The 27,866-nt window shown below is 41.9% G+C and overlaps 1 protein-coding gene across 1 annotated transcript; it reads left to right on the top strand.

The window, feature by feature from the left end:
• Positions 1 to 86: 86 nt before the first annotated feature.
• On the top strand, positions 87 to 27,011 carry ube3c (ubiquitin protein ligase E3C). Its single transcript, XM_070853046.1, has 24 exons — positions 87 to 205; positions 743 to 853; positions 1,044 to 1,097; positions 1,388 to 1,462; positions 2,226 to 2,372; positions 2,497 to 2,612; positions 2,746 to 2,903; positions 3,580 to 3,733; positions 4,842 to 5,062; positions 5,211 to 5,362; positions 5,959 to 6,146; positions 9,050 to 9,136; positions 9,289 to 9,446; positions 9,802 to 10,028; positions 12,376 to 12,480; positions 13,269 to 13,356; positions 15,175 to 15,272; positions 16,212 to 16,344; positions 18,041 to 18,288; positions 21,118 to 21,330; positions 23,105 to 23,293; positions 23,390 to 23,456; positions 23,983 to 24,113; positions 25,813 to 27,011. The coding sequence occupies exons 2-24, from the start codon at positions 788 to 790 to the stop codon at positions 25,981 to 25,983; spliced, it is 3,246 nt and encodes a 1,081-aa protein (XP_070709147.1). The 5' UTR covers positions 87 to 205; positions 743 to 787; the 3' UTR covers positions 25,984 to 27,011.
• The last annotated feature ends 855 nt before the right edge of the window (positions 27,012 to 27,866 follow it).

The following is a 27,866-nucleotide window of genomic DNA, read 5'->3' on the forward strand; positions in this document are numbered from 1 at the left end:
CTAAGATGCTCGAATATTATTGACATGTGTTTCGTCCAATCAGCTGCCTGAAACCGCCGGAAGCGGATACAGTTAAGTTAGTTGTTCCCTGTGTTGTGTTGATTTCTAGAGAGAGAAGGAAAAGAAGGCTTGACGTTTGGATTAACCTAAACTTCCTTCCCCTGAGTTACTGTGTCTGTCTCGCTCCTTAATTCAAAAGTCAAAGGTAAACGATTCTAATTCTCAGACGAGTCTCCTGTAATATGAGCGATGTCAAAAAAGGGACGTGCGTATAGGAAGACACCCCCCGTAAAGTTAGCCTGCCTCAGTGCTTAGCTGCTCTGCTAGCTAGCCGCACTGCTAACGTCAACAAAATCATGTTACTCACAATTGTGTGAATCAGCACTGCGACACGGCATGAATAAATGTTTTGTAGTTTACTGTCTCTGATGCTGCTTTGAGTTAGATAACGTTAACGGCAGCGTTTAGCTCCTGACAGCTGCTGAGTCATGAGCTAGCTAACTTAACCGGGGAGCTAACTATTGTTGAACGTAAACTGAAGCTGTCAGCCGGGTAACCAGCTAATTTAATGAAATTAATCTTATACTCTGGCGTCCTTCTTGATGTTCAAGGCTGTTTTATTTGGTCATATAAATAAGAGCTTGCTCACGAGGTTGAAGAAATCGATTAGCCGAAGTTAATTGTTCAGAAGTCGGAGCCATTTAGGAGTCTGAGTATCTCTTCGTTTCATTTTCTATTTCAGAGCTCAGTGGCATCCTCTGAATCAGTCAATGGGAAAGATCTAACAATGTTTAGCTTTGAGGGAGATTTCAAGACAAGACCCAAGGTATCACTTGGAGGAGCAAGTAAAAAGGTGAGTGACATGTGACTGTTTTTTTACGAGGAAGGTGGAGCAACACGAGTCTGTAACAAATCAGTAACAACATGCTGGTCATAACAAACAAATACTCCAATTTCACGCATATCTGTGCATTGCAAAAAAATAAGAAAGCATGTTATTTTTTAAAGTGATTCTTTAAAGGTTTTCTTATGTTGCTTTCCAGGAGGAGAAAGCATCTCTTCTGCACCGAACTCAAGAAGAAAGAAGAAAAAGAGAGGTAACTATGTTTGTGTTTTCTCTACAAGTCAGTCATCAAAATGAAGTCTTTAATTGCCACTGTATGTGTCTGTCATGTGTGTTTATATGAACAAACCCCTGATGATTTTCCTTTTGACATATTTCTGCAGTATACCATGTCTTACTACTACAGTGCACAACAAATTCAAGCGAAAATAAAGAGTAAATACTGAATATCACATTTCATGATAGAGAGGAATTGGTCTCCTTTGTTCCAGTTGTTATTGCTTCTTTGGATTGATCGCTTTCGTGTGTTCTATTATTTCTCAGGATGAAAGAAAACGACTGAAGAATGCCATTATCATTCAGTCCTATATACGTGGCTACCAGGACTTGAAACGACAGGTAAGAAGTGTCAGAAATCTATGAGTGAAATAGTGAAATAACAACTTTAGAGGTGGAGTTACACTTGTAAGTAACTAACATAAGGGGGCTGGCTGTTAGACACTGAGTATTGTGAGCCTAATTAAACATATAATCCGTGAGATGTCTCAGCTTGGTAATTTTCAATGACATTGTGTGTCAGCACTCACACATGAAACCCTGTAACGTCATGCTGGTGGTGTATGAATTGTGCTGCCTGTCTCATCATCTTGTAGACAATGTTTTTGTGGACTTAGGCTGGATTTACAGTCAGTGTGCTAATGCATCTAGCTTCATCTAAATTGGGTCTCTGTCACATCTTTGATATTAGCACAGGGTGATCAAAAGTCAAATCAGGAAGTGTGATGATGACGACATTTACTTCCTGTGTGGTTGATTTTTGTTTGAGTTTTGCTTCAGTTTATGCTTTTATTGATCAGTTATTATGAGTGGGTGTGATGAAGAGTGCCTTAAATATCTTTGTAAAAATGATAGCATTTGTGATTTAATTGTGGAAGTCACAGCAGTGTCAAAAAAAGGATGAATTACACTTCTGCACTTTGTCACCAAGTTAAATGTTGGTGTAATTAGTGAAACTTTTTGTTATGTGGTAATAAAACCTGTTTAGACATGGCACTATTTTCTTACATGTACCTGCACAAGAAATTTGTAGCGTTTGTTCAAGGTAACAAGTCTGCGCAAACAAAGCATTAGCAATATGTGACCCTTTAACTTTTTCTTTCAGTATGCCGTCCAGAGGGCCGGGTTTGACGATTGTGTTAGCAAGACGCTGGCAGGGGGGGCTCAGTATGTCTTGGACGGTCCTGCACTCTGCCTCTTATCAAGACAACTCATATTTTTCTACAGACAGAGTGTGGATGCACATAGATTGGTGAGAGCTTGATATATCTTTGATGCCCTTTAATTAAAAACACATTGATTGTTCACAGCCACTGTTGCAGCCAGGCACCTTAATATATATCTTACCAATTGTGTCTGTTTGTGTGTTTATAAAGATATGGTTGTGCCAGAATCTGGTGAAGCTCAACAGTCAGTTTGTGAAGCTGTTGGTGGGCCCACAGAGACAGACTTGTATGTTTCAGATCAAGAGGATCTTAGGCTTCTGCTGCAGGTACAATGCTTAAAAAAATAATAATGTATTCACATATTTAGCTGCTTATTGCATAAACGTATAGTAGGGTGATTCTAAACAAAGTAGCAGTTATTATTACCATCTCATTTTCCCTTTTTTTTCATCCCCCCAGACTCCTACAGAACTGCGTTGATGACAGTGTAAATGTGGCGGTTCCCATGCGAATGCTAGAAGTCTTTTCTTCAGAGAAAACCTATCTCCCTGTTATTCCAGATGCTAACTATGTAGCTTCATTACTCGAGCAGATTTTGCACTATATGGTACAGAAAGGTACGTTTTCAGTCATTTCATCTAGAGTGGACTGTAGCATTGACACAAATAAGGCATAACTGTCCAGTTAGGGCTGTCTAGAGATGGTGAAAGTGTGTTTGGCGACTTTTATCCGTACATTTGCAGTTCCTGCTCTGACAGGCACATGAATTTATACAGTGCTGCACATAGGTCAAGTGCATCTCATAGTGTTAACATTTTCCCATTAGTATGACTCGTTTCAACAGCACTGTTTAAAATTATTCATACTTGTCAACACAAAGCATCTTGCTAAATTTTCGGCAGTGTGTCAACTGCAGACAGTATCTTGTAGCCTAATTAACCAGGCAAACTGGCTAGCCCTACTTTTACAGCTAAAAATATCAAGCATAGAGAGTACAGTTTTCAGTTAATGTTGCAGGTTATCCTTGCTTCTCCCTTTACATTCTCAGTATACTTAAGACTTTAGCTGATGCTTTTTTAATGCCAATTTACATTTGGTGTAACACTGAGAAAAGCTCAAATGGCTGTTTATTCCTTTAATTTTTACACCAATTTTCCACTTGCTACTGCAAGACATTTACTGTTTCTTGTGCTCATATAAAGTGCATAACTGTATTAGTAAATGTTTTCCAAAATGAAGAGGTGTCCTAATGACCTTTTTAAATCCTAATTTTACTCTATTTCTTCTCTTCAGGATATTACAGGTCGCTGTATATTCTGGTGAATCACAGACTCCCCTCCAGTCTGGAGTACAGTGATGCTCCCTCTGTCCCTCTAGCAAGCACACTGTTGGAGCACATCCTCAAACCCCTGCACTTTACCTACTCTTCCTGCACAATGGGCGCAAGGTACAGCATGAGACTCAAGTAACTATTAGGTTTGGGGTTTTACATAGGTTGTTGCAGGGACTGGCTGCTTGGCAGTGTGCAAAATCCACCTCCAAACTTTACCTGTCAAGTTTAATTTTAACAGCCAAAATAATGATTGTATATTTTAAAGAAATATAAGTCGCACTATTATTGTTAGCCACTTTCATTTAATTTCCTAAAAATGATAGGTAGTAGTGAAAACACACTGTACAGTCTGATACTATCAGACTAGCGGAGCGGCATACACAAGAACATGAAGAACATAAGTAGAAGTGTGTGGCCAGTATTACTTTCAATCATCAAAGTAGCGTTATGTGGTCAGAAAACATTTTTTGAACAAGCAATCACTTACTGTGAGTTCCGAAAATCATCCAGCTAAATTGTTTTGACAAGATCTGAATCAAACATGAACAGAATTTGCAGCAAAGACTGTATCGGATGCTGAAGAGTGCGTAAGCAGACTTTTGGTTATTTTACTTTGCTGAATTGCTCTGCTGACCTTGTTGTACGACCTTTCTGTGGAGAGGGCCGAAAAGCAGGAACAGAAAGTCTTTGACCCTAGTGAATTCTTTAAAAATCATCTATTAAACTGATCAGACAAACTACAGCAGTTGTTTGTCTCATTCAGTCAGCGGTGAAGCAGTAATTGCTTCAGAGACCAATTTACAACAAGCCATAAAAAGCCCCCAGACTCGCTCGCTCGCCAGAGTGCAGATTATCAGGCTGTTTGCCCTCAGTTTCAGACATTCTTAATAACAAACGACACAGGTCTTCTTTTCTTCTTTGAAGAAAAGCAAGGCGGGAGTGAGAGAAACTTGTGTACACACCGACTCTAACAGCTAATTATCTGACTTGGCCCACCAGATGTGTGTGACTGGGCCACACAAAGCAGCTCTGTTTGGAGACACAATATTGGTGCACTCACGCAGCAGAAAGAGCAGGGTGATGTTAGAACACCCCACCCACTTAGCCTATTTCTGTATGAACATACAGTATTTAAATTCAGTTTTTACTTTTTACACATCATGTTACCTTTTTCATGCAGTGCATTAACTTATCTAATGTCTGCTTGTCTGTCATCTTACAGGCAGTTTGTGTTTGCAGCCTTTACCGAGGAGTTTATCTCTGCACCGTTCACCGAGCAGATCTTTCACTTCTTTATCCCGGCACTGTCGGACATCCGTCTCTCATTCCCATTCGAGGCCTTCCTGAGCTCCCTCCAGGCTACCATCGGCTCCTCCTCGGCACCACAGAGCCAGGCACCATGGGTGTTTTACTTTGTCCTCTCTGCAGGGGGGCACTGCTTAGGTGGGTGGCTCAGTTTAGAGGTGTAGCCACAGGCCAGTGTTTGTGCTGCACACTGCCTGTATATATTTATATGGCTCATTTAAAGTATAAACTGATTTATAGACATATGATGGTGTGCACAGTAATGATGATGGGAGTATGTTGGCAGGCTCACTATCAGAGGAGGGTCTCCACTTCTACCTTCGGGCGCTGCAGACGCTGTTGCCACTGCTGCCAGTGTCGGAGAGCAGTAGCAGGCCTGAAGTCAGCAGCGACTCGGAGGATGACGATGACACGGGCATCCATCCACCACCCATGCAGGTACACACACACGTGTACACACAAGATAGTAGTGGGATTATACCAAGTTTAGAGCAATATTAGTTTTGTTGGTAAATCAGGTCCATAAATATGCTGTGCGAGGGATGCACTGACATCATCAACAAAGATAACTGTAACTACAATGGTGACGATGTCGAAGAGTTAGAATCCAACAGTCATGACTACTGTGGCAGATAGATGGATGGAGAGATAAATGGATGCTTTATTTATCCCTAGGGGAAATTCAGGTTTCCAGTAACTCGCACATTAAATATGGCAGCACTGCTGGTCCAAAATGCACAACTATACATGGAGTCTAACTGATCTTTACTTGGGTGGCGATCCTGATAGCCCGGGGGTTTAAAACACCAACTGTATTCGAATTCAAATTCAAAAAACTTTATTTGTCCCTGTGGGCAATTAAAAGGCACATAGAGCAGGTAGAAAATGACAAGAAACTACAGCAGCAGTATGATCCGTATGATAAACTAAAATGTGATTTTTTTTTTTTTTATTTCATTAGTCTGTTGGCACAGTATGCCAAATTTCTCTTGTTTTTTCCAGTCCTCCAACCCACATGTTTCCCTCTCTGTCAGGATGACTCCAGAATCTCTGTGCAGCTGATAACAGAGGAGTGTGTCCACAAGCTGGACACTAAGCATCAGACGAACGCCCTGCTGAACCTGGTGTGGAGGGATTCAGTCAGCGAGGAGGTTTTCACCATGATGGCATCCATCTGTCACACACTCATGGTCCAGCATCGCCTCATGGTGCCAAAAGTCAGGTACAAATACACAAACCTGATTAGATTTGTTTACTTGATAAGACCCTGGAAGCCTTTACAAAATAAATCATAATCATAACTGCTTTAGTATGCAAATGACAAGAAAACTTTACAGTGAGGCAGGTGTTTCTGAATCAAAACATAACATGAAAACAAGTTTAAAGCCTTCTTCATTTTTATTTGATATCATAACATTTTACACATCTTGTCAAGCTCGGCCTTGCTTGTTTACACACCTACCTGATTGAGAGGAAAACTGTGTCTTTATGTGTTTCTGCGCTGTAAGCAGTAATGTAAATAACGGTGAAGTGAGGCAGGCAGTTATCAGTGGTCCGCACCCACTGGCATTTACAACCGGCAAAGGAAGCAGGGATGTCAGGGAAGCTGTCAGTTCTGGATGAGGGCAATTACCCCTTCTCAGGTTGATTACATTAGGGCCAGGATGTCAGAGGTGGTGGTGGTGGTGGTGGGGTGGATGGGGCATTGACTGACGGGAGGTTATCCAGACTGAGCTTCGCGGATGGTCAACCTGCTCTAGTTAATTATTATTGGAGACAGTTGCTGCCATGTGATTTAAATGTGTGGGTGGGGATGCTGATGTATAAAGACTCGCATCACATTTGCAACTGTATCTTACTGTGTCTGTTTTGTTATTGAGCCCTTCTGAAGCCTTAGCTTACCTAAAACCATGCATCAACGTAAATGAGCTTCCTCAGTAAAAAAAAAAAAAAATGGACACATGCAGCTCAAGTCTGGTGGTCAACCAGTAATTTTTCCAGTATTGCTTGCAAATCCTTGAGCAGAATTTAGAACAACTTCAGTGTATTTGCCCCGTCCCCCTTAATTTTTTACGGCTTCCTCCTTCTCTTCGCTTTTACCATAAATCCTGCCCTTCGTCTTCCATCATTATTGGATATCTGTACAAAATAATTAGCTCACTGAGAAAGATTAATCACTGCAGGAGTGGACGGGATAGCTTTACAAGAGGCTAAGGGGAGCAAATTGCATCCCGGCCTTGATTTACTGCTCTTACAGCAAAAAAAGAGCGACTGGCCAGCCGTCCAGCCAGACCAGCACACTGCCTTTTTAATAAATATGTAAAATGTCTCATAAAATAATTTTTTTCAGAGGACAACTCAAAAGCTGTGCAGTGATTCGGGACCAAAATTGATTTATGATTGGTTTGCCAATTGTATTAAGCCCAGGTTTGTTCTAGTGGATGTGTTGTAATTTCACTTTAATTGTTTAGTGTCGGATATTTGGTGTAATTTCACTTTGATAGTTTGGTTTCACCCAGTGTAGCACTGTGTTGCTAACGGGGCTCGCTCTGATGAAAGTGATGAGCCGTGGCCTTTCATTTACTTTTGAATGGCGCTGATCATGCTGTTGCTGATCATGTTAATACAAAAGTCTGCAAAACAGATTTTTATTTGGGTGGAAACTCGCTTGTTCAGTCTTTATGGTATCAAATCTGACCCGAGTACTGCTGTTATTTTTTTTTTCTGCTAAACAGAGATTCTTTCATTACCACAAAATGAAATGATCTGGGTGTGATTCATCAAGCTGCTTTTCACACAAACACACACATACACACACACACACACACACACACACACACACACACACACACAACCCCTTTTGATGTCTTGACTTTGTTTATTAGTGGTTCATTCCATGATTGAAATGGGGGTTTGGGTTCTCTCAGCCCGTAAATCAGCATGTCAGCTGGCATTTAGTGCTTTGTTTCCCATTTCAATCAAACACTCGCATCACTTGTTATGAGCCCACAGCACTACTCCTCGCTTCTCTCCTGAGCCTTGTAGCACTGACAGATGGTGAATGCTCGGCACAAACCATTTTTCAAGCCATATTGATGATTGTCTGACACTCTGCTCCCAATGCTCATTTCCATTTTGGGAGTTTTGGACAGGTTTTGGTAGATTGAATAGTGGAATGGGATTTTGAGCGTTGACATTGAGATGAGGCGAATAAAGGATTCCTGTTTTCTTGCTCTACTTTGTTCTACCTTTTCGTCTATTAGCTCTTATTCTCCACTGACCTTTACTCCTCTCCTCTACTCAGAATACATGATGCTGCCCTATTAAATGCAAGCATCCTTATAGGTGTCAGCACTGTCACTCTTAAACAAGAGCCTATTATATGCAGGGGCACTTTATTTTGCCTTTTTAGCTTACTTAACACATTATTGTCACCTGTACTTACCCTCCGTGTGAAAAGCCATGCAATTTAGGAGTATACACAAACACACACATACACACTTGAACAAAGGGCAGCTTCACACCTTGGTGCCACAGCCCGTTGAGTGCGGAGCGACTATAGCGAGGTATGCGGGCCCTCCTCGGCGTTATCATGTAATTCACCGTGAGTGTGGAAGCATGCTGCGGGGTCACAGCGAGGACCAGGCGTCCCCTCCTCCCCCGTCCTCCATTGTCTTGCTCCCTCGGCCATTAAGTTAAATGGGGCTCCAGCAGGAAGCCAGAGGGCTGTTTATGACCCGAGCTGGGTATCCTCGCCAGCAACTAGTTTACTAATGGAAGGTGCCTCGCCTAAATAAAGCTTAATGGCTCATTTAATCTCTTTTCGGCCCTCACAAGGTATAAAAGGGAAGAGAAAGGCCAAGAAAATTCTATGAGGGAAATGTTGGTTAACAGTGTCATTTATTTTCCCCCCTCTTACTTGTGTCCTCTGGTTAACAGGGCAAAGTTAACAATCTCAACATAGTAGACAGATTGACGGAGAGTCATTTTACTGTTCTTCACACTGATTGTGTCATCTGATTGAAATGGCTCCTTTGCTCATGTCGTCTTGTTGATGAGAGCCGTGAGCTTAATCAAAATAGATGTTTAAATTTAATGTGTCTCTGGTTGTTGTGTTCTCCGCAGACTTCTCTACAGTTTAGCTTTCAATGCACGTTTCCTGAGGCATCTCTGGCACCTGATAACTTCAATGACAACAAAAATGATCACTGGGTGAGCTGATTCAAAGCTGATTACTGGCAAATGCGTCTTTGTGTGTATGCAATTGTATATTCATATTTTGGCTTATTTGCAGTTTATTTCTGTTTGTGTGCATCAAGTATGTGCCTCATACTGAGTCTCCTCCTGTCTGTCTGCCCCGTCAGCTCCATGGTGCCGCTGCTACAGGTGATCTCCCGAGGGTCCCCCATGTCGTTTGAGGACTCCAACCGCATAATTCCCCTCTTCTATCTCTTCAGCTCTCTCTTTAGCCACTCGCTTATCTCCGTGCATGACAGCGAGTTTTTTGGTCATGAATTGGAAGGTAGTTGGCTTTTTCTCTTTTTATTGGATCTTAAAAAAAACTCTCATTTAACTGGCCTTGTTTTGGGCCTTCAAGCTGTTCCTTTAATGTCCCTTATATGTGGCCTTGGTTATGTCTACTTTTTAAAAAATGAATATATTATTAGAAGATTGTATGTATTATATATGTCTAATTGGGACACATATCCTGTGGACACGCTCATCTGTCATCTCCCATTTTGTTCATTTTCTGGTTTTAGCAAGATAATATGTTGGCATCGTCTGTTGTCTTCACCAGTCACACGCCATCTTACAGCCATGTAAATGTGAAAATCAATATATGTAAAAGACAATAAATCCATTCCCCCTCTCAACAGGTCAGAAGCAGTCCTCCATGATGCCCTTCACGCTGTTAGAGCTGGTGACTCTGTCTCGCTGTCTGAGGGACGCGTGCCTGGGTATCATCAAGCTGGCTTACCCCGAGACCAAAACAGAGCACCGTGAGGAGTACATGGCCGCCTTCCGCAGTGTGGGTGTCAAGACAAACACTGAGGTCCAGCAGCGCATCCAGGCCGAGCAGAAACGCTGGGTACAACTCTTCAAGGTAAGATGTGTACAGCTGAAACATACTGTATACTGTACAATGATTGATGTTTCATAATCATGCCTGACATGCAGCTCAATCTGTTTCAAATTTTGACTATAAATAAAAATAATGGATCCTAAGACATTGAACTTGCAATTTAATGAAATTCAAATCAGTCTGCGTTGATGGTAAGCAAATCCTAATATACTAGTATTCATTGTATAAGATATTGAAATTTTACTTCCCAAAAATTGCTTACTTGATTTCTATCTATACATCAACAAAAAGCAGTCATGTAGCAAAATGGAAAACCTGGTTGTCTACCGTCCTCTTGTCTCTCACTTTCCCACTGTCTTTAAATGCAGCGTGGGAAATACAGTGGGAGGGGTCTGGAGGCCACACACATTCACACACTTGGTCAACTCAAACACACACCTGAGTAGTAAATGATTTGAAAACAGAAGAAAATTGTGAAATTGTGCATCAGTGAACACAAAGAAATGTTTATGATGTCTGAGGGCGCTAATTCAACATTTATTTTATTGTTTTGCGTTGATACGTATGAGCATAAACCATAATATGTGACACATGTTGTCTCTAACAAGGTGCGTTTAGGCAGAGTGGCCTAATGCTTGTCTATGTCAGTGGAAATCAAGCATGTATGCATGAGCAGGCAAAAACAAGGTGGAGCGCTGCCATAGAGGTCATCCACTGGTTATTTACCCAGAAGAAATGAGGCAGAAAACAGCATTAACTTCATTCTCCTCTGCTCCTTTTCTCATTCTACATCCCCCTTTCACTTCTCCTCTTCCCTTCCCTCCATTCTCTATCTAGGAAACGGTAATTAAGCGACTTTGTTCTTGGCTGTTAGTCTTTGACAGAAGGATTTAAAAGTGAACACTGGAGTTCTGTGAAAGGTGGCAAATACGCGAAGAGCACATCGGGAATTTTCATAAAAGATCTGCTCAAAGGCCTCTTGTCAGCTAAAACGACCCATTAAAGAAGTGGGGAGCAGGGGAAATGCATTTTCCAAATTGAACGGTGGGATTTACAGTCGGTTTAACGCTGCTGACCCCTAACACGCTAATGTTTGGTTCGTGTCATCAGCCGTCCCTCCCCATCTTTTATCACCTCCATTGTCGAGCTATCTATTTAATTGAAAGAAGTTAATTGAATGAAAATGATCAACTAAGCTTGTATTAATATTGCTAATGGAACTTTCTTCTTGGCCATGTTTGGAGAACGATGTCACGCTGGAGTTTGGGAAAGGCCCATTAAGGCTTGCACTTAACCCGATGGGCTAATTAAGGAATGCTTATTCATTCCCAGAGTCAGGGGGTAGGCCTGCTCCAAACCCATCGCCACGCGCCTTTTACAGCATTTTGCACTTGCCATTATTGCGGACTCTGGTTGCCTCGCAGTGATTGGCCGAGATTGATTGTCTCTGTATGAAAATGACGTGCTTTAGAAAAGAACATTTCGATTGAAATAATCTAGCCTGGGTATTATATGGAAATGGACTGGCTGTAACTGTTATTGGCAGACATAACAGCTCCCTCAACGAATCCTCGTGCAATGACATGCATGAGGTTATACAGTGGATGTCTGACAGCCACTGGCCATAGCAACAGCAGGGCCTATTATGTCCAGTTGAAGGAGGCTGAAACCTAAAGGTTTGCCTAGTAAACCTTATAATCCTGATGGTGGAAAACCATAATCTCATCGTTAATTGTGCTAGTAGACAATATTTAGAAACACAAAAAAATCTATTTTCATTCTTTGTTTCTCAGATTTGATTTTTGTTTTAGCTTTTCAAGCACATGCAAGTGAATAGAAGTTCGCGCAAGAGAAAAAAATTACGCTTCAGAGTACATATTTTTAGTGCAGCCTGTGCTGACAACCATCTGAAATGGCTCTGTGCATGTTACAAAGTCACAACATTACATCAAAGTGAAATACTGTAACCATGAGCCTTCTACAGGCCAGTTGAGAGCCACGCTGGGACGATACTTACAGTGAGCCAGTGCTGCTGTGTCTTTTGCATTCTCCGTCCGACGGCTGATGTCAGCAGACCTCGCCAGTAATTAACAGGGCTGGACATTGAGGGACGGCACAGGTCGTTTTTCTTTTATACTCCCAATAAATGGCGCACTAATGGCTGAATTCTCAAATTGCTTTTTTTTTCCTCTAAGCGAAGGCACCTCATCCTGTAGAACAGCTGCTACACAGAAAAACCTCTCCATCAGTGTTGTGTTCTGGAAAGTTCTTGAAATGTACATTTCTTAATCTTTCAGTGAAGTGGAGTTAGAAATGCTAATGCGGTGTGTGTATGGGTGTGCCTGTCTGTGTTTGATCTACTACCCAGGTCATCACTAACTTGGTGAAGATGGTGAAAGCTCGCGACATTAGACGACCCTTTTGTCCAGAAGGTCACTGGCTCTCTGAGGAGGTCAACATCCGAGCAGATAAGGTACTTTGCTGTCATCACAGCTGTTTAGATTTTGTATTTTCCCAGCGCTGGATGTGATATTATGTCTGATTTTATTGTAAAATGAAATGTGAATGTGAATCTGATAATCAGGAGCTGTATTCACAAAGCTTTCTACTACGAGTCGCAAATGGATAAAGTCTGTGAATATTCATAGAATTAAAATAAGATGGAAGGATAAAAGGCTATGTGAAATATTATGTCAGCCCTGAAATACACTGTTCAGAGGATGGGAGGAGCTCTGTTGTGCATGTTACAATTGTTTGTTAAATAGAAAGGCAGGACCAACATCTACACACCATTGTCTGTGCGTGGTTGAGCTCTTCAGTTTAATAAAACAGTATATAGCCTTTTCACCCGGCCGGTAGCGCAGTGGATAATTGCGCATGCCATCAGCCTGGGGAACCCGAGTTCGACTCCCTCCCAGTCCCGGCTACCAAAAATGGACGAGGGTTGCGTCAGGAAGGGCATCCGGTGTAAAAAAAACTAATGCCAAAATCTACAAGCGGATCATCCACTGTGGCGACCCCGGAAGGGAGCAACCAGAAAAAGGACAACAACAATATAGCACCTTTTCAAAAAATGTTGTGAAGAGATTAAAACTAAAACAGAACAATCTAGATAATATAGAATGAATAAGAAGAAGAATAAGAATAAATGATAACAATAAACATTGCGGTGCTATTTATTGGTAATAGCACCTACAGTCTAAACTCTAGACCAAAGGCAGTAGCAGGATCTTCATGTCTTTCTTTACCTTTTCTGTCCAGGTCACCCAGTTGTATGTTCCCTCCGCGAGACATGTGTGGAGGACGCGACGGATGGGCCGCATTGGGCCACTTCAGTCAACACTTGATGGTAGTGTAAATTGTTTTTTATTGTTACAAAATAACTTTGATCTGAAAATTAATATCTGTAAGAAAACTCCCGATAATGTAGGTCTCCGAGATGCCCAATGATATTTGAAAAGACATGTTTTTATTCTTTTGTTCAGTGTGCAAAAACTGAACAAATATGCCTGCCATTTTGACATTTATCCTGCCCTTTAAAAAAGCACATTAAAATGATCCTTTCTTAGAATAGTCCACAAAATTTGGCATCAGCTAGAACAACTAGACTCCAAGACTGTAGGCGTACTGGTGTACAGCACAGAACCACTTCATTGGGAACGAATGAAATCATAGAATCGTACTCGGTAATGCTTGTGTCAGCTTGATACATGGCTGAGAAATCATCTTAATTGCTGTCCAAAGTCACCTTCTCCCTGTTTGCTTTTCATATTCTATGCAGCTGTGCATTGGTGTTATTTCCCATAAGAAGAGCTAGGAGTCATCTCCCTAGTTTCTCTCTGTAGTAGATGTGTGGAAGGAGTTATGCTGGACATTGAACTGTCCTTCGGTGTAGGACGAGAAAATGATTCTCCCCAAACAAGTAGTCATGTAGTTTTTTTGTTGGGGAAAAATGCCTCATAATGTAAAGATTTCTTTGAGAGCACTCCACGGGGACGGCAAGAAGAAAACCTCTTAGTTCCCACAAAGATATATTGCCACATTTTTCCTTCATTGACTCAATTAGGCACTCGGAGGAAAATACACTGATGCAGGCAGGCTTTGAACCATCCCAGGTTTCAGTGAAGTATGGTGTGAAAACAAGCTGATAACAATGTGTGTATGATCTTCCTAATCCCACTCAGAGGCTGTATGGGATAAATTCAATTAGTGTGAAAGTACCTGATGAACTCAGCCACATCTGGTCCATGTGTTTGTCTGGCCTTTTCTCATTTCCTTAAATGGACAGGCCCATGGCTGATGAATGAGCAACGTATTGACCACTCGGAGGCCGTATTTCTCCTCAAAGATGGAAACCTGATGGGAAAATGCAGATCAGATTGACTAATTGAGCAGAATAATTGAGCTGCAGTGGGCGCAAAGTGAGCAGGGTGAAGAGCGGTTTAGCTATTGTGGCAATTTTTTTTGTGGGCTAAACAGTCTAAACCCTGCGTTTCATACAAAACAAACGTCAGCTTAATGGATAAAGCCCGGCGGGTGGATGGGCAGCTCACAGTTGGGTTAATTAAAAGGGTGTAATTGAAAGGGCGGAGGATGGAAACGTCTTTAATGGCTGTGGACAGGGGACTAAGTCTTGCTTACAGAGCTTAGCAGTTAGGAAGATAATGATACTGTTCGGTGAGTGTTACACACAAAGGACACCTGATGATGGGAAGTGTGCCTCCAGCTAAAGTTTCCTCGAGTGGGGCTGTTAATCCCTCTCAGACTGAGTCCTGTCCAGCTGTAGTCGACCCTGAGCTTTGAGCCTCTGTGGAGGAGATGAGAATCTGCCTATGAGGTCACTTATGATGAAGGCCAACACTTATTTTCCCATTAAATCAACATTTTCTTTATGATATATGATGTTATTCTAGTGAAAATGTATTAAGTATTGTAGACCTAAATATCTTGATCTTTTTTGTAATTTGTGGCATGATAAAATCTTCAACATAAAATAAATTATATTTAAAGTTGTAGCTAGCAAAATACAATACTTAATAAAAAGAACTGTCTTATCATTTTTGGCTGCAACTTATTTGTGTTGTAAACACAAGGAGAGAAGAATGACTGACTGTCCAAAATCAGGAAGCACTCTAACACGTTTGTCTTTCTTTTTGTCTTGCTGCAGTTGGTTTAGAGCCTCCACAGCTGTCTGTGTCCGAAGAGCGACATCTGGCCATCCTCACAGAGCTCCCTTTTGTGGTTCCCTTCGAGGAGCGAGTCAAGGTACTACGCCGTCGTCCCAAACACAACCACAAAAAAACCCAACCATTTTGTGCCATGAATTGGGGCAGAATACTGCAGGGCTCTACCAAGAACTCTGTTGTAGCTGTCAGAATGAAGGTGCTGTAAATTACAAGTCATTCTGCATGCTATCGTAAAGGTGAACTGGCATAAATCAGTAAGTTTTAAAGTTTTGAATGTATCATCAGTGTTTGTGTGTCATTTCATGTGTTTTTAGACAATTCCATGACACTATTATACATTTAACATCCTATTTTGGAAGTGGAACAGCACTGCAGCAGACCTTAAGGGTGCTGCATAATTTTCCATTCTTAAAAAAGTCTTGATACTACAGTTCATTCGGTCACAATGCAACATACTGTGACCCCGGTTAGTAGTATATTGATTTAAAACTATACACATACTTGTGAAGTATTTTATTTTTTGTATTATGTACCATTGTGTGTACTATCTATAGATCAGGGAGGCCATGGTTTAACTATGATCAGCTATGATCAGGATTAACCACAGGACAAACATCCAACTGATGTCCGCTCAGGTGTGAGGATACATCTGTCATGTTACCGTAGCAGTTTAATAGCAGCTGCTCGGGCTTACAGATAATGTCCCTTTGAGTTTGTTTTTCTGTCTGAATTACGCCTCAAACATCTGCCTTGATTTTATTTTTCATTGCTCAGTGGGTTCTTGCTTTGGACGTAGTTTGTTTTAAGTTTCAGTCTGTTGCTTTCTATACTTCTTTCCCGCCTTCTGTCTGTCTCTTCAAGCTCTGCACAATCAAGAAAGGCATAGGCTGCCAAAATAAAGGATGATCAAAGGCAAAGGATGAATGATATATAGTCGAATCCATACTCAGAATGAAACAATTTACAACTGATAGGATTTGTCACTGACCCTGCCACTGGGCTTACACCTGTCCTGTAGATCTTCCAGAGGTTAATCTATGCTGACAAACGGGACGTGCAGGGGGACGGGCCGTTCCCTGATGGCATCAATGTCACCATCAGACGCAACTACATATACGAAGATGCCTACGATAAACTCTCTCCAGAAAACGGTACGGCTTGCGATCATTACAGTCTAGATAAACAAAGGATTTCCTGTGTGTGTTATTTACTCTGTTGGATATGTGAGGTCACCGGCAGGGAGAGGAAGCAAGGTGTAGACACTGTTAGTGAAACTCTTGTTATGCTCTATAAAATCTCAATATTGAGGATCAAGGTTCTGGTTAGCATTAAAGATGAAGGTTTGTTCTCTCCTTGTGCAGAGTATTGAATTTCGGTAAAGCATAATCGTGGTTCCGATTATTATAATGGATCACATAAAAGCTGAATCAATTATTTTAAGTCACCTCTTTTGTGTTTGGATTTGAAAGGGCACTTCGGTGGGGGCAATCTGATTAAAAAGAGTAGTAGGCGACCTGGGCTGAAGACATGATCTATATCATTTATGTGTCTATAAGTTATAGCTGCCTTGATTTATCACTGTACATTAATTATTCTGAAAGATGACCTCTTATAGAATTTGATTTGAATATTCTGCAGGTCAAGAAAGTGCTTTCTTGCAAAATATGTGTGGTGAGGAAAAACATGATACGCTAGATTGGAATTATATTTTTCATCTATTTTCTCTATTTACAAGAATAAGCAGGTCATTGATTAAAAAGTTTGCTTGTTGGTAAAGGGTGGGTAATGGAGAGGAAGGTGAGACCCTGTCGGTGAACCCTCCCTTGAGAAGTTAATACGATAGTGAAAAACTAAAATATGATAGAGTCGATCAACAGGATAGCTTTGAGGCAGTGTTAGTAAAATAATAAAGGGAGATCAAATGAGAAAATTGATGTTTGCATTTATGTAAATATTGTACATAGACTGATTAAATGTCAAACAAAATTACTCACAGATGTAACCATGACTGATTTGGGAAAAAGCAACACGAAGGTTAGACGTTATTGTACTGGACCAGTTGTATCTAAACCTCCACTACATGAATGTGTCACAATGGGCTAAACACTAAGATTTACACCTGTTTGTGCTATCTTGTCTGACAGGAATGCGCCGCATGTTTTAACTCAGTATTTTATTGTATGTTTTAATGGTGTTTTTGTGCATTTAATTCTTGGATTATGTGCAACTGTTTATGAGCTGCTCTCTGGGCCAAATCTCTCAAACTCAAGTGAATGACCTGGTTCAATGAAAATGAAATCAATTGAAAAAGAAAATTCAGTGATACTATTAAAACTACATGACATATGTATTATATTACTGCGTACTATTATACTACAGTTGTAACGTGCAAATATTTTTCCAGAACATGTTGGTGTGTGTGATCTGTCAATAAAACCTGAAGTTATATTCCACAGAGATTTACAGGAGTTTCAGCCTTCTAACTTTTTAAAAAAGGCAATATAGGTTAAACTGTCGTTCAAATTCATAGATAATTTTTTGATTACAGAGTGAGTTGTTGAAAATTAATATGAATCTGAGGTTGAGTCCGATAATTAATCAACTATTAGAAATGAGCAGACGGCGTCAAAACTGTTAAACTTGATTCCCCTGCTGAAATTGCTGTGAAAGTCATGTAAAGTATGAAAATTACTGCGGTCTTATGTCAGCTGTTGGGCACATTTATCAGAGTGAAGACAAAGTCACAATTTACTGCGACCATTACATTTACTGAACAAGCTTTTGTTTGTCTCTATATTTTTTTGTATCTTCATTCATTCCCCCTCGTGCCCTGTGTCCCTGTGTTAGAGCCGGACCTGAAGAAAAGGATTAGAGTCCATCTGCTGAATGCCCACGGCCTGGACGAGGCGGGCATCGACGGTGGCGGCATCTTTCGCGAGTTCTTAAATGAGCTCCTCAAGTCGGGCTTCAATCCAAACCAGGGTTTCTTCAAAACGACCAACGAGGGCCTGCTGTACCCCAGCCCCGCTGCAGAGATGCTGGTCGGAGACTCCTTTACCAGGCATTACTACTTTCTAGGCAGGATCCTCGGAAAGGTGAGCCTCCAAAGTGAAATCTGATAACACTGGTGATGATGCTAGATATTCCCATGTCCTTATAAAAACCACAAAACAAGGTGAAATGTCTGAGAATTTTAAAGCTGTTGGAAAACGTATCAAGTTCATTATAAGATCTAGTCACAGACTGCTTTCATTGGATGGCCAATACGTCAATTTAGAGTAACCGCAGTCAGTGTCAAGGCTGCTCTCACTGCATATATAAATTCAGAGGTTGTTTTGGTGTTTGCCCTATAAAATGACAATGCTTAGAGAAATTGCCGTCATTTGTTCCTGAAAAAGACTTTAGGGTTGGGGTTAGAACTTGAACCTGGCACTCGTACAAGCCTTAGTTTTGTTAATTAGCCCGGTGCATAATCTGTTGACGGCATTGTTTTTCTGTCCCTTCCTTCCGCTGATGGCACTATTTATTAGAGCCTAATGTTTCTAAATCATCCTTAATGCATGTGGTAGTGATTGTTTATCAAGATGCCTTCCTCGTTGGTGGGGTTGGGGGGGGGGCTATCATCTCAACCTGGAGAAGAATTACCTCATGACAAGCGGTCGCCTCTCAATTAGGGCTTCCATTAGCCGATGATTCCTACCTCTTGTTTGTGTAGTGATTGCATTTGGCTGGCACTAAATCAGCGAGCCCACGCAGACAGGACATAAATAAACGCTCAAAGCATGTGGTAATAGCATTTTGATCTGTTTTACAGTCAGGAACATCCAGGTCTCTTCTCTCTTGCTCGGCCCGAGGAGGTCCAGTCCACTTATCAGAGCATCGTAACTCCTCCTCTTCCTCCTCCTCCTCCTCCTCCTCATGCTCTTCTTCTGCCTCTTCTTCTGTTTCTGCTTCCTTATATTGTTTGCAAGTGAGAAATGATCAATCAGCAGCTACAAGCTCTCCGCCCCCACTCCCTCGATGCTGTGCTCTCAATAGCTAATGGTTCAGGCAGTTAGGCAGGGGGAAATTAATTTGAATTTGACTTTCAATTAACCCTACCTTAAGTTCCTCTTTCTCCATAAAAATGGACGTTTGAGTGGCCATTTGAGGGGTGTATTGATATTTGTTTAGTGCCGTTATTGCCTGGATAAAAGGCAACCGTTTATATAGATTGGGATTGCATCACCGCTGCTGCAATGTGCACAGTGCACATTGCGGCTCAAAGGACACAGGAGATTAATATTGTTAATTAATGTCCGAGGCGTGCCATTGTTGTGGAGGTGATGTATTACAGGCAGGAGTGGCTTGTCTAGGGTACTCACTGAAATGGGATTGAACATCAGAATAGAGGCCGGCCATCATCCTTCTTCCTCACTTGTCCACCCAGCTGACAAGCTGAAAGATTTAAGCCACAAATGGTGAAACATGAAAACAGGTTACTTTGCTTTTGTGCCTCTGTCCCTCCAGACACTAGCCCAAAAAGTGAATTTAATCTTGACGTGAGTGTTTGCTGGCATGGCTTTGTCAAAATCACATTTCTCGTTACGTGTTATGAGCAATAGGAGGTTCTCTTTGCGCCTCATTCGTCTCTCATTAGTACAAAACCTCCAACCTCATCAGCAGTGGCCTCTCCACTCCGTAACTGTGAGGGTGAGGAAAGTTTCATCCTCCTCCACCCGCCTTACCCACCAGACTTCTTCACAGTCTCCTCTCACCTATCTCCAGCGACTGATAGTGCCCTTTAGAGGTGTGTGAGGTTGCCGCCCCTGATTGATAGAGATGCGTTTGAAAGGCATTATAATTTTATTGATTCTTAATGTTGTAAATTAAGGAATGTATTTGGCAGCCAACAGAATGCACCTGTAATGTTGTTGGCATTTATTCCACCTGATGGTGCCGCGATCTGCTTTAATTGCGTTGCCACTGCACTCACTTATATTAAAAGGCCTGGCCCATAATAATTAATTCTTTCCAGCCCAAGTCATTTTGGCACAATTTCTGGCAATAAACACTCATAAATAAAGTAAGTGGCATTGAAAAAATAACGCTACAGGTTTTTTCCATATACTTATTGCTGCCTCTTCCCGGCATAAGTGTTATTGATAGGTTTCAAGGGGCCACGCGGCGCATATGGTCTGAAACGAGCACCGGCCACGAGAGAAATACTAAGTGGATTATTTTGCATAAAAAATAGACAATGTTTGAAGTTGTGCAATTAACCTGTGTTTAGAAAATAGCCGTGATTTATGCGTGTGTGTGTGTTTAAGATGCATGCATTATGGAAATCCTCTAGATTTATAATCCATTTAGCTGATGCGGTCAGGGTTTTTAGCGCTATCATTTATAAAGACCTGTATATTTTAATGCCTGCAACGGGCCCTTTTTCGGACTATTCCAGTACATTAGCTTTGGGTTTTATGAGTCACCTGCCCGACTGTGGTTCTTAATGGCATTTCAGGTCAAGGTGAGAATTGGCATTTATAAAGTTTGAGGCGGGTGAAACAGAAGCCTGTGTGTTTTAGATAGATTGTGTTCTGTGTTTTGCTCTCAGTCACTCTGATGTAACCAGATTTAGAGATCTTATCACTTGATTCTTTGATATAAGAGTCGTAGGCAAATTTAATGTTGTTTATCGTATGTTGTAATCAGATTTTTTTGACATGTACTTAGTAATGTCATGCTTGCTACTTGATTGCATTCCATTTAGTTTTCTCTGTTATCTAATCGTCATGTTTTATTCAGTAACAACCAAGCAATAAACAATGGCTGTGTTTAATTCTCAGCATTTTCTCATTCACTGATGTTTGTGAAGGAATTTACAAGAAAGAACTGTATCCTTGTCCTGCACTTGTCCTCCACTTAACAGCCACATTTTTCTACAGGCGCTGTATGAGAACATGCTGGTGGAGTTGCCCTTTGCCAGTTTCTTCCTGTCCAAACTTTTGGGAACCAGCGCAGATGTGGACATCCACCACCTGGCTTCTCTGGACCCGGAGATGTACCGCAACCTCCTCTTCCTCAAGAGCTATGAGGGTGACGTGGAGGAGCTCGGCCTCAACTTCACTGTGGTCAACAACGATCTGGGAGAGGCTCAGGTGACCGGGGTTGGGGAAAGGCTGGGATGGTGTTGGATAAATGATTCACACGTTCTTTTTTTTTTCCACCTCTATTCCTACCCTGGTCAGTACCTCTCATTCAGCCGCCTTTCCTTCCTCCTGTTTGGTTCCTCTTTGTGGCGTTAATAATTCATTTCCCTCATGATGAACCACTTTTCAGCTCTGAGAGAGATAAAGCACGTCGCCACTGTCGCCCTAAGCTCTGCAGCAGTGCAGGGAACACAGCAGCTCTGTTGACCGTTCCACCTGCCTTTCCCCCAGAAATTATCTCAGAACACGCCTGACAGAAGCAGCTCACTGCTCTTAAGCACGTCCCCTCCAAAGCTCAAGGCTGCAGAGACGAGCTGCCACCACCACTCTCAAGTCACCTGGGCCCAGACCTGCACTCTACCCAGAGCCCCTGTTTGCTCAGGGCCTTAACGCGTCTTATTAGCTCTTCTCAAACAACCCCTGCAATGGTCGAGTTACAATGTAGCCCTCCTGGTCACAAATAGGGCATCGCAAACACGATAGGGAAAACAATTTGTGAAAGATTAGGCACACACCCGGGAGCAGTCTGCCCTGCATTTGCCCTCGTGAGATAGCCAAAGCAAGCAAGATAAGGACAGTAATTCTCTTACATTAGCACATAATCAGAATCCACTGTGGGGAAGAAAAAAAGCTGAAAATGATTACCTGTCGGTGAACCACATGCTGTACGCGGCGTCAGAGGATGGACAAAATAAGAGGAACGCCTTCCTTTATAATACAAATAGTCAATATCGCTGCACTGAATACCTTTGTGAAGCTTATCAATCAGTTTCTGTTAAGACTGCGTCAGACAGCTGCTGATTCATTGTATTTGTTGACTAGTTTTTTGTTGTTGTTAAAACAAATATTCTGTTAAGTGTCTCAGTCAGTTTTAGCAACAGTCTGCATGTTACTCATTGTTGATGTTGTGGTCTTGTTTGCCATATGTCCAAAACCTTTCACCTACCTTACCGTAGTAATGAGTATCCTCACACAAGATTAAAACTCTCAAAACTTTATTAGACTAAAAAAGCCACATTGTATAATGTTGCGATATTTGCCTTTAATGCAAAAGCAATTCAGGCAGTGACTATTTTGCCCTTTTTACACATATAAGCAGATTAATGTTGCTTTAAAATCTCAAAAAATAAGAAATCGTGATGTCAGATTTCCACCTTTTGTATTGGGGGTTTAGGGTTAGAGTTATAAAGTTCCTACAGTTACTAAATCACAAATGTAGAAGCAAGTAGATAAATTCTCCAAACGCAATATCACGTATGCAAAACGCTGGAAAACTGCATCGGAAAAAGATGACCATCATATATTGTCCCTCTGTGGTTGCTATGATGTCATCATACGGCCAGCATTATGAACAGAGACGAGCACATCCTATCAAGTGCTAACTGCTCTAAAGCTAATGAAAAGAGAACTTGAGGCCAAATTGTATTGGACCAGATGTTCGTTGGATGTGCTATATTTAGAAACACTGAAATGCACTTAACCGCACACATTCACATTGAGCCCTACCTTTAATCAGAGTGCTGTTGGAAAACATTTTAATTACCTTTCTGTGATTGAATTAAACCTACCTGGCACTTAGATTGTTTGTTGGTCATCTGGCATCTAAGGCAGTGATATCATAATGTGTTGTATTTAAACAGAACTAAGAAATGCAAACGGTGTGAAGTACTGGAACTGAAACCGTGTAGGAAACTGGTAAATTCTTTGTGCCTTTTTGACCCAGGTGGTTGAACTGAAGCTCGGAGGCAAAGACATTCCTGTGACCACAGCAAACCGGATAGCATACATCCATTTGGTGGCTGACTACAGACTGAACAAACAGATCAGGCCCCACTGCCTGGCCTTCAGGCAGGGTCTGGCCAACGTGGTAAACCTGGAGTGGCTGCGCATGTTTGACCAACAGGAGATCCAGGTACACTGCACACGGCAGGAAGACCATGCATCAACCTGCAATATATTTAGAACTCACAGAAACTTAAAATGTATGTTTTTCTACGTTTTTTGATAGGTGCTGATATCTGGGGCTCATGTGCCAATTTGTCTCGATGACCTGAAAAAGTTCACAAACTACTCAGGTAGGAGCTGATGTTAAGAATAATCATGGCGGAGTTTCATCTTCCTATGCTGCTTATAATCACTGATAGAGGTACTTCAGTGAGGTAGTATTGCACTTTCATAAAGTTGTGGGGTTCACAAGAGACGAATAGCAACAAAAAATAAAAACAATCAAAAGCAAAGCAGCACAGGCAGAGATATCCTGACTTTTAGTCTCTAGTATGACTCATGCTCCAATGATGCTTAATCCTACAATTCCCATAATGTACCTTAATAGTGTCTCTATGTTAAACCCTCCACAGGCCTTTCACAGATCTGATCGTACTCCTCATGACAAATAAACAGACTTAAATGCGTCAAAGTGACGGAATGTCCCTTTTATATAACGGAGACATTGAAATATACGAATTTGATATATTTGAATCATTGCCAAATAAGCAGCGGCACAGGTGGGGAGAAGTGGAAGTGAATTCACAGACTAATAGAGTAATGTATGTTTGTGCGTAGGTTAAATAAAATAATTTACTCCTTTGTCACCTCCTTTAGGCGGGTACTCGGCCAACCACCCAGTCATCCAGATCTTTTGGGAGGTGGTCGAAGGCTTCACAGACGAGGAAAAGCGCAAGCTGCTGAAGTTTGTTACCAGCTGCTCCCGACCTCCACTGCTGGGCTTCAAGGTGAGGGTTTACCGCACTTGAACTTAGCCCTCGCTCCATCTTTTCTTCTCCCTACACTTACTCAGCGGACTGTGTGTACCACCTGAATCCATTATTGGCAGGTTTTTCAGACTCACCAAAGGGAGTGTTCCCTCTTAATGGGTTTGTAATGAAAATACTTAGACTGATAACAGCCCTCAGAATCATCATTTTCAAATTAGGCGTTGATAAGAGCGAGCCAGTGTGTTGAGGTCTTATCTCCACGTCTACTGTTTTATAGTTCATGACCTTCCCCTGTTGAAGAACTCCGTCTGCAGGCCTGTATGTGTGGGCTTGGCCGGGGGATCCTGGCTGGACAAATATTACCATTTAAAACTGTGTAGCAGGTTGAACTTTTGAACGTTTGACTTTTGTGTGACATGGCAGAAACCAGCAATTTCCTGTTAAATGACCACAAAAGGAAACTACATCCCCCCTGCTTCTGAAGACTTTTTTCAGCAGTGCTGAATCATTACTGCTAACCTATTTCTGAAATGATTTCCTAATTGGAAGCTGTTTCACTTTCTCGCTGACTTGATTTGTGGGACACTCAAGTAGTTTGAGATAGGGTGGGGGAAAAAAAAGCAGAAAGTGTTGCTCGGGCCATTAAAGAGTTTTTATGTGTCTTACTTCGTCTAACCAGAAGCTGTAATCATCATATGATTGGTTTTAGTACTCTTTATGACTGTCATTAGTTAAGAAAACCTAATTGCAGTTCTGCAGTAGAGTGAGGGAACAAAACTCTCCTTAAAATCCTTCTCAGTGCCTCTCGGGGTTTGAGAGTTGCCTTCCCTCCTCGTTTAATCAATTTGACTTTGGCCAGTGTGTGGACGTCCCCCCTCCCCTGCCCCTCCCTCCCTCCCCTGCCCCTCCCTCCCTCCTCGTCTCTTCTCCGGGCCGGAAAGGGCGGTAATTCGTGGGGGGAGCGGCCCCTGACCCGGCCCTCAGCCTGAGCCAGCTAAGCCTTAATTAGCTGTCGTGAAACGGCGCAGGATTCATTAGAGGAGAAATAGCTCTGTCAGGAGAAGCCATTTAAAAAAGATGATGGAAACTCCCTTTTTTTCCAAAATGATAGTCGTGGTAATGGCACTTTCTCAATAAGCAACGATAGTTTAATACGGTAATTGTCAGAAAAATGGGGTCATTACAGCTAAGCCCCCGAAGAGCCATTTAATCGGGCGAGTATGGCCGCTGAACCGTCTACGCTAACTTTAAATAGCAGGATGAAATCAGGGCGGAGGAGCGTGTGCATGGGCCCGGCCTGTGATGGAAACGGTCAGTGTCACAGTCTGCAGATGAGGTGGCCTCATCATAAAGAGGCTCGATTTAAAAAATGCCAGATGGACAACATGAAATGACCATTCCTCCAGTGCCTCATCCAAGGGTCAAACTGTGGGCCAGTTTCCCGCTCACTACCTTTCAGGCGCTAACCTGATTTCCTAAATTTATACTTCCACTGTATTAGCTTAACGCTTAATGCCTCTCTTTTAACATTTATCCCCTTCTGGAATTTGACATTTATTGCTTAATCGGGATTGCTTTGGACATTGCGATCATCAACACTAGTTGATTCACGTCTCATTTTTTTGTCTCGTCTTTTAAACGCCTCAAAATGTTCCTGTCTCTCCGCGACTACAGCCAATCTGTCAGGTGCTAATTACTATCTCATGTGTGCACACAGGAGCTTTACCCGGTCTTCTGCATCCACAACGGCGGCACCGACCTGGAGCGCCTGCCCACCGCCAGCACCTGCATGAACCTGCTCAAGCTCCCGGAGTTCTGCGACCAGCACCTGATGAGGAACAAGCTGCTGTACGCCATCGAGTCCTCTGCCGGGTTTGAGCTGAGCTGAGGAGGGCGAAGGCTTCTCCATCCCTGCATCCATGGACTCGACGCCACAGCAATGGCTTGGGAGAAAAAGAGACTTGAGGCAGCAAAACAAAAAAAACAAAAAAAAAAAAAGAGGGGAAGCAAAAGATGCACTGACCTGTCTGATTTACTGTGTTTGTGTGGGTGTGTGTGCGTGTGTGTGTGTGTGTGCCAAGCCCAGGGTGATGATATGATCGCCCACAGACTGAGGAAAAGGGGTTCAAGGATGTAGCTGGGTTGGAAGCCTTGTTTTTTTTTTTAGCCTTTTAAGTAATTTAAACGTTTAATCACTTTTCAGAACACTTAGCGATACAGTCGAATTTTGCATTTTTGAAATATCATGCGAGAGTAAAAAAAACAAGAGCGGCAGCTGCTCTCGTGCATTGTAACACAAACAGACAGTTGTTTTTCACCAAAGATTAAGTGGTATCATATAAAAAAAAGGCAATATAACAGATGGGGACAGACTGTAGGACTCTAAAGCCACCTCGTGGTGGGCCAAGGGCTGCGGAGGCGGAGGAGCTTTTATGTATAGCCATCGTGCATTTTCACATAGAGGTCATCGAAACTCCCAATTTTTGTGATTTCTCCAATGATTATTATTACTAGTAATAACTGTCATGTCCGATAACCGTAGCGTAAGTGTGCACATGCCATCTGAAGTGTGAAAATGGCTTATGTTGCTGGACTACGTTGGGGGGAAAGTATATGATTACGGATTTGTGAATATGTATATGTTTACAACTACTCTTGTATTATTCATTTATTCAGTATTTGTACAGGTTGGTTTTTCTTCCCTTCGTGTGATGAATGGAGGCCTCGTGTAGTCACACATGCTCGCTAAGGTGAACAATCTCTTCCCTGGTCAGCGCCCTGAGGTTTGCTCTCGGGGAGCAACAACCGTGTCACGTTGATAAAGGCTTACAGATGATCAGTGTACCAACAGGGTGGAAAAAAAAAAAAAAGAAAAACGAGTGTAAGGAAATGAATAAACCCATTTTTCTTTTTGCATTTTCATTCCATAAGTCTCTTTTCTTGTTGCTTGTAATTTACAGTAATGACCAAGACATAAAACAGTGCTTTGTGGGAAAACCTCCTGAGTTTTATGGCCTCTGACATATAATTAAAGAAACATCCAGTTAAGAAACACTGAGCAGAACTATTCTGGCCTTGAGATGCATTATCGGGCTGAGCACAAATTAAGATTGTGTGCGTTTGTCATAAATCTACCTGCCCTCTGATGCAGTACGGCCCAGGAGGATATCCATCCCTCTTTGGACCGAGTCCATCTCTCCATCCTCTCCTCCCTGCTGAAACAGCCAACCTGCTGCCCCCTCTTCTCCTCTCAGAGCCCGAACCAGGCACATCTGCTGGGCCAGGGAACTCAAAGTGATAATTGGGTCTTAAAAACCAGACTTGTCATTGAAATGAGGGATTCATCTCAATTACTATGAGATTTATTTAAGACTATTACCTCATGATGGATTATAACTGACAAAGTTAATGCAGGATGTTATGAATCATCCCCAGTGTGTAATATACTTAAGCTTGCTCGTAGGCCTTTTAAGGGCTAATTGAAGCTTTTAGGCTTGTTTATCTTCCTGCGGAGTAAGGAAACATCAAAAATCACTTGATGGTGATTGTGGATTGTAGCCTACTTTGCACAAGATTACTCAAAGTGCACGGCTGGAAAGCGAGCATTAAAGCAGATGAGTGTGTGCCCAACATGGAGGCATATCTGACAAGTTAATCATACCTGATTCAGCCCTAAATGAGCGAGTAATAAATCATGAGGCAGGGTGACATTCAGAGCAGCAGGTACTGCATCAAAGGTCCTGCACCTCATCTCTGGTTATACTTTGTGAT

Source organism: Pempheris klunzingeri, chromosome 21 (assembly GCF_042242105.1).
Source record: "Pempheris klunzingeri isolate RE-2024b chromosome 21, fPemKlu1.hap1, whole genome shotgun sequence".
Lineage (NCBI taxonomy): Eukaryota > Metazoa > Chordata > Actinopteri > Acropomatiformes > Pempheridae > Pempheris > Pempheris klunzingeri.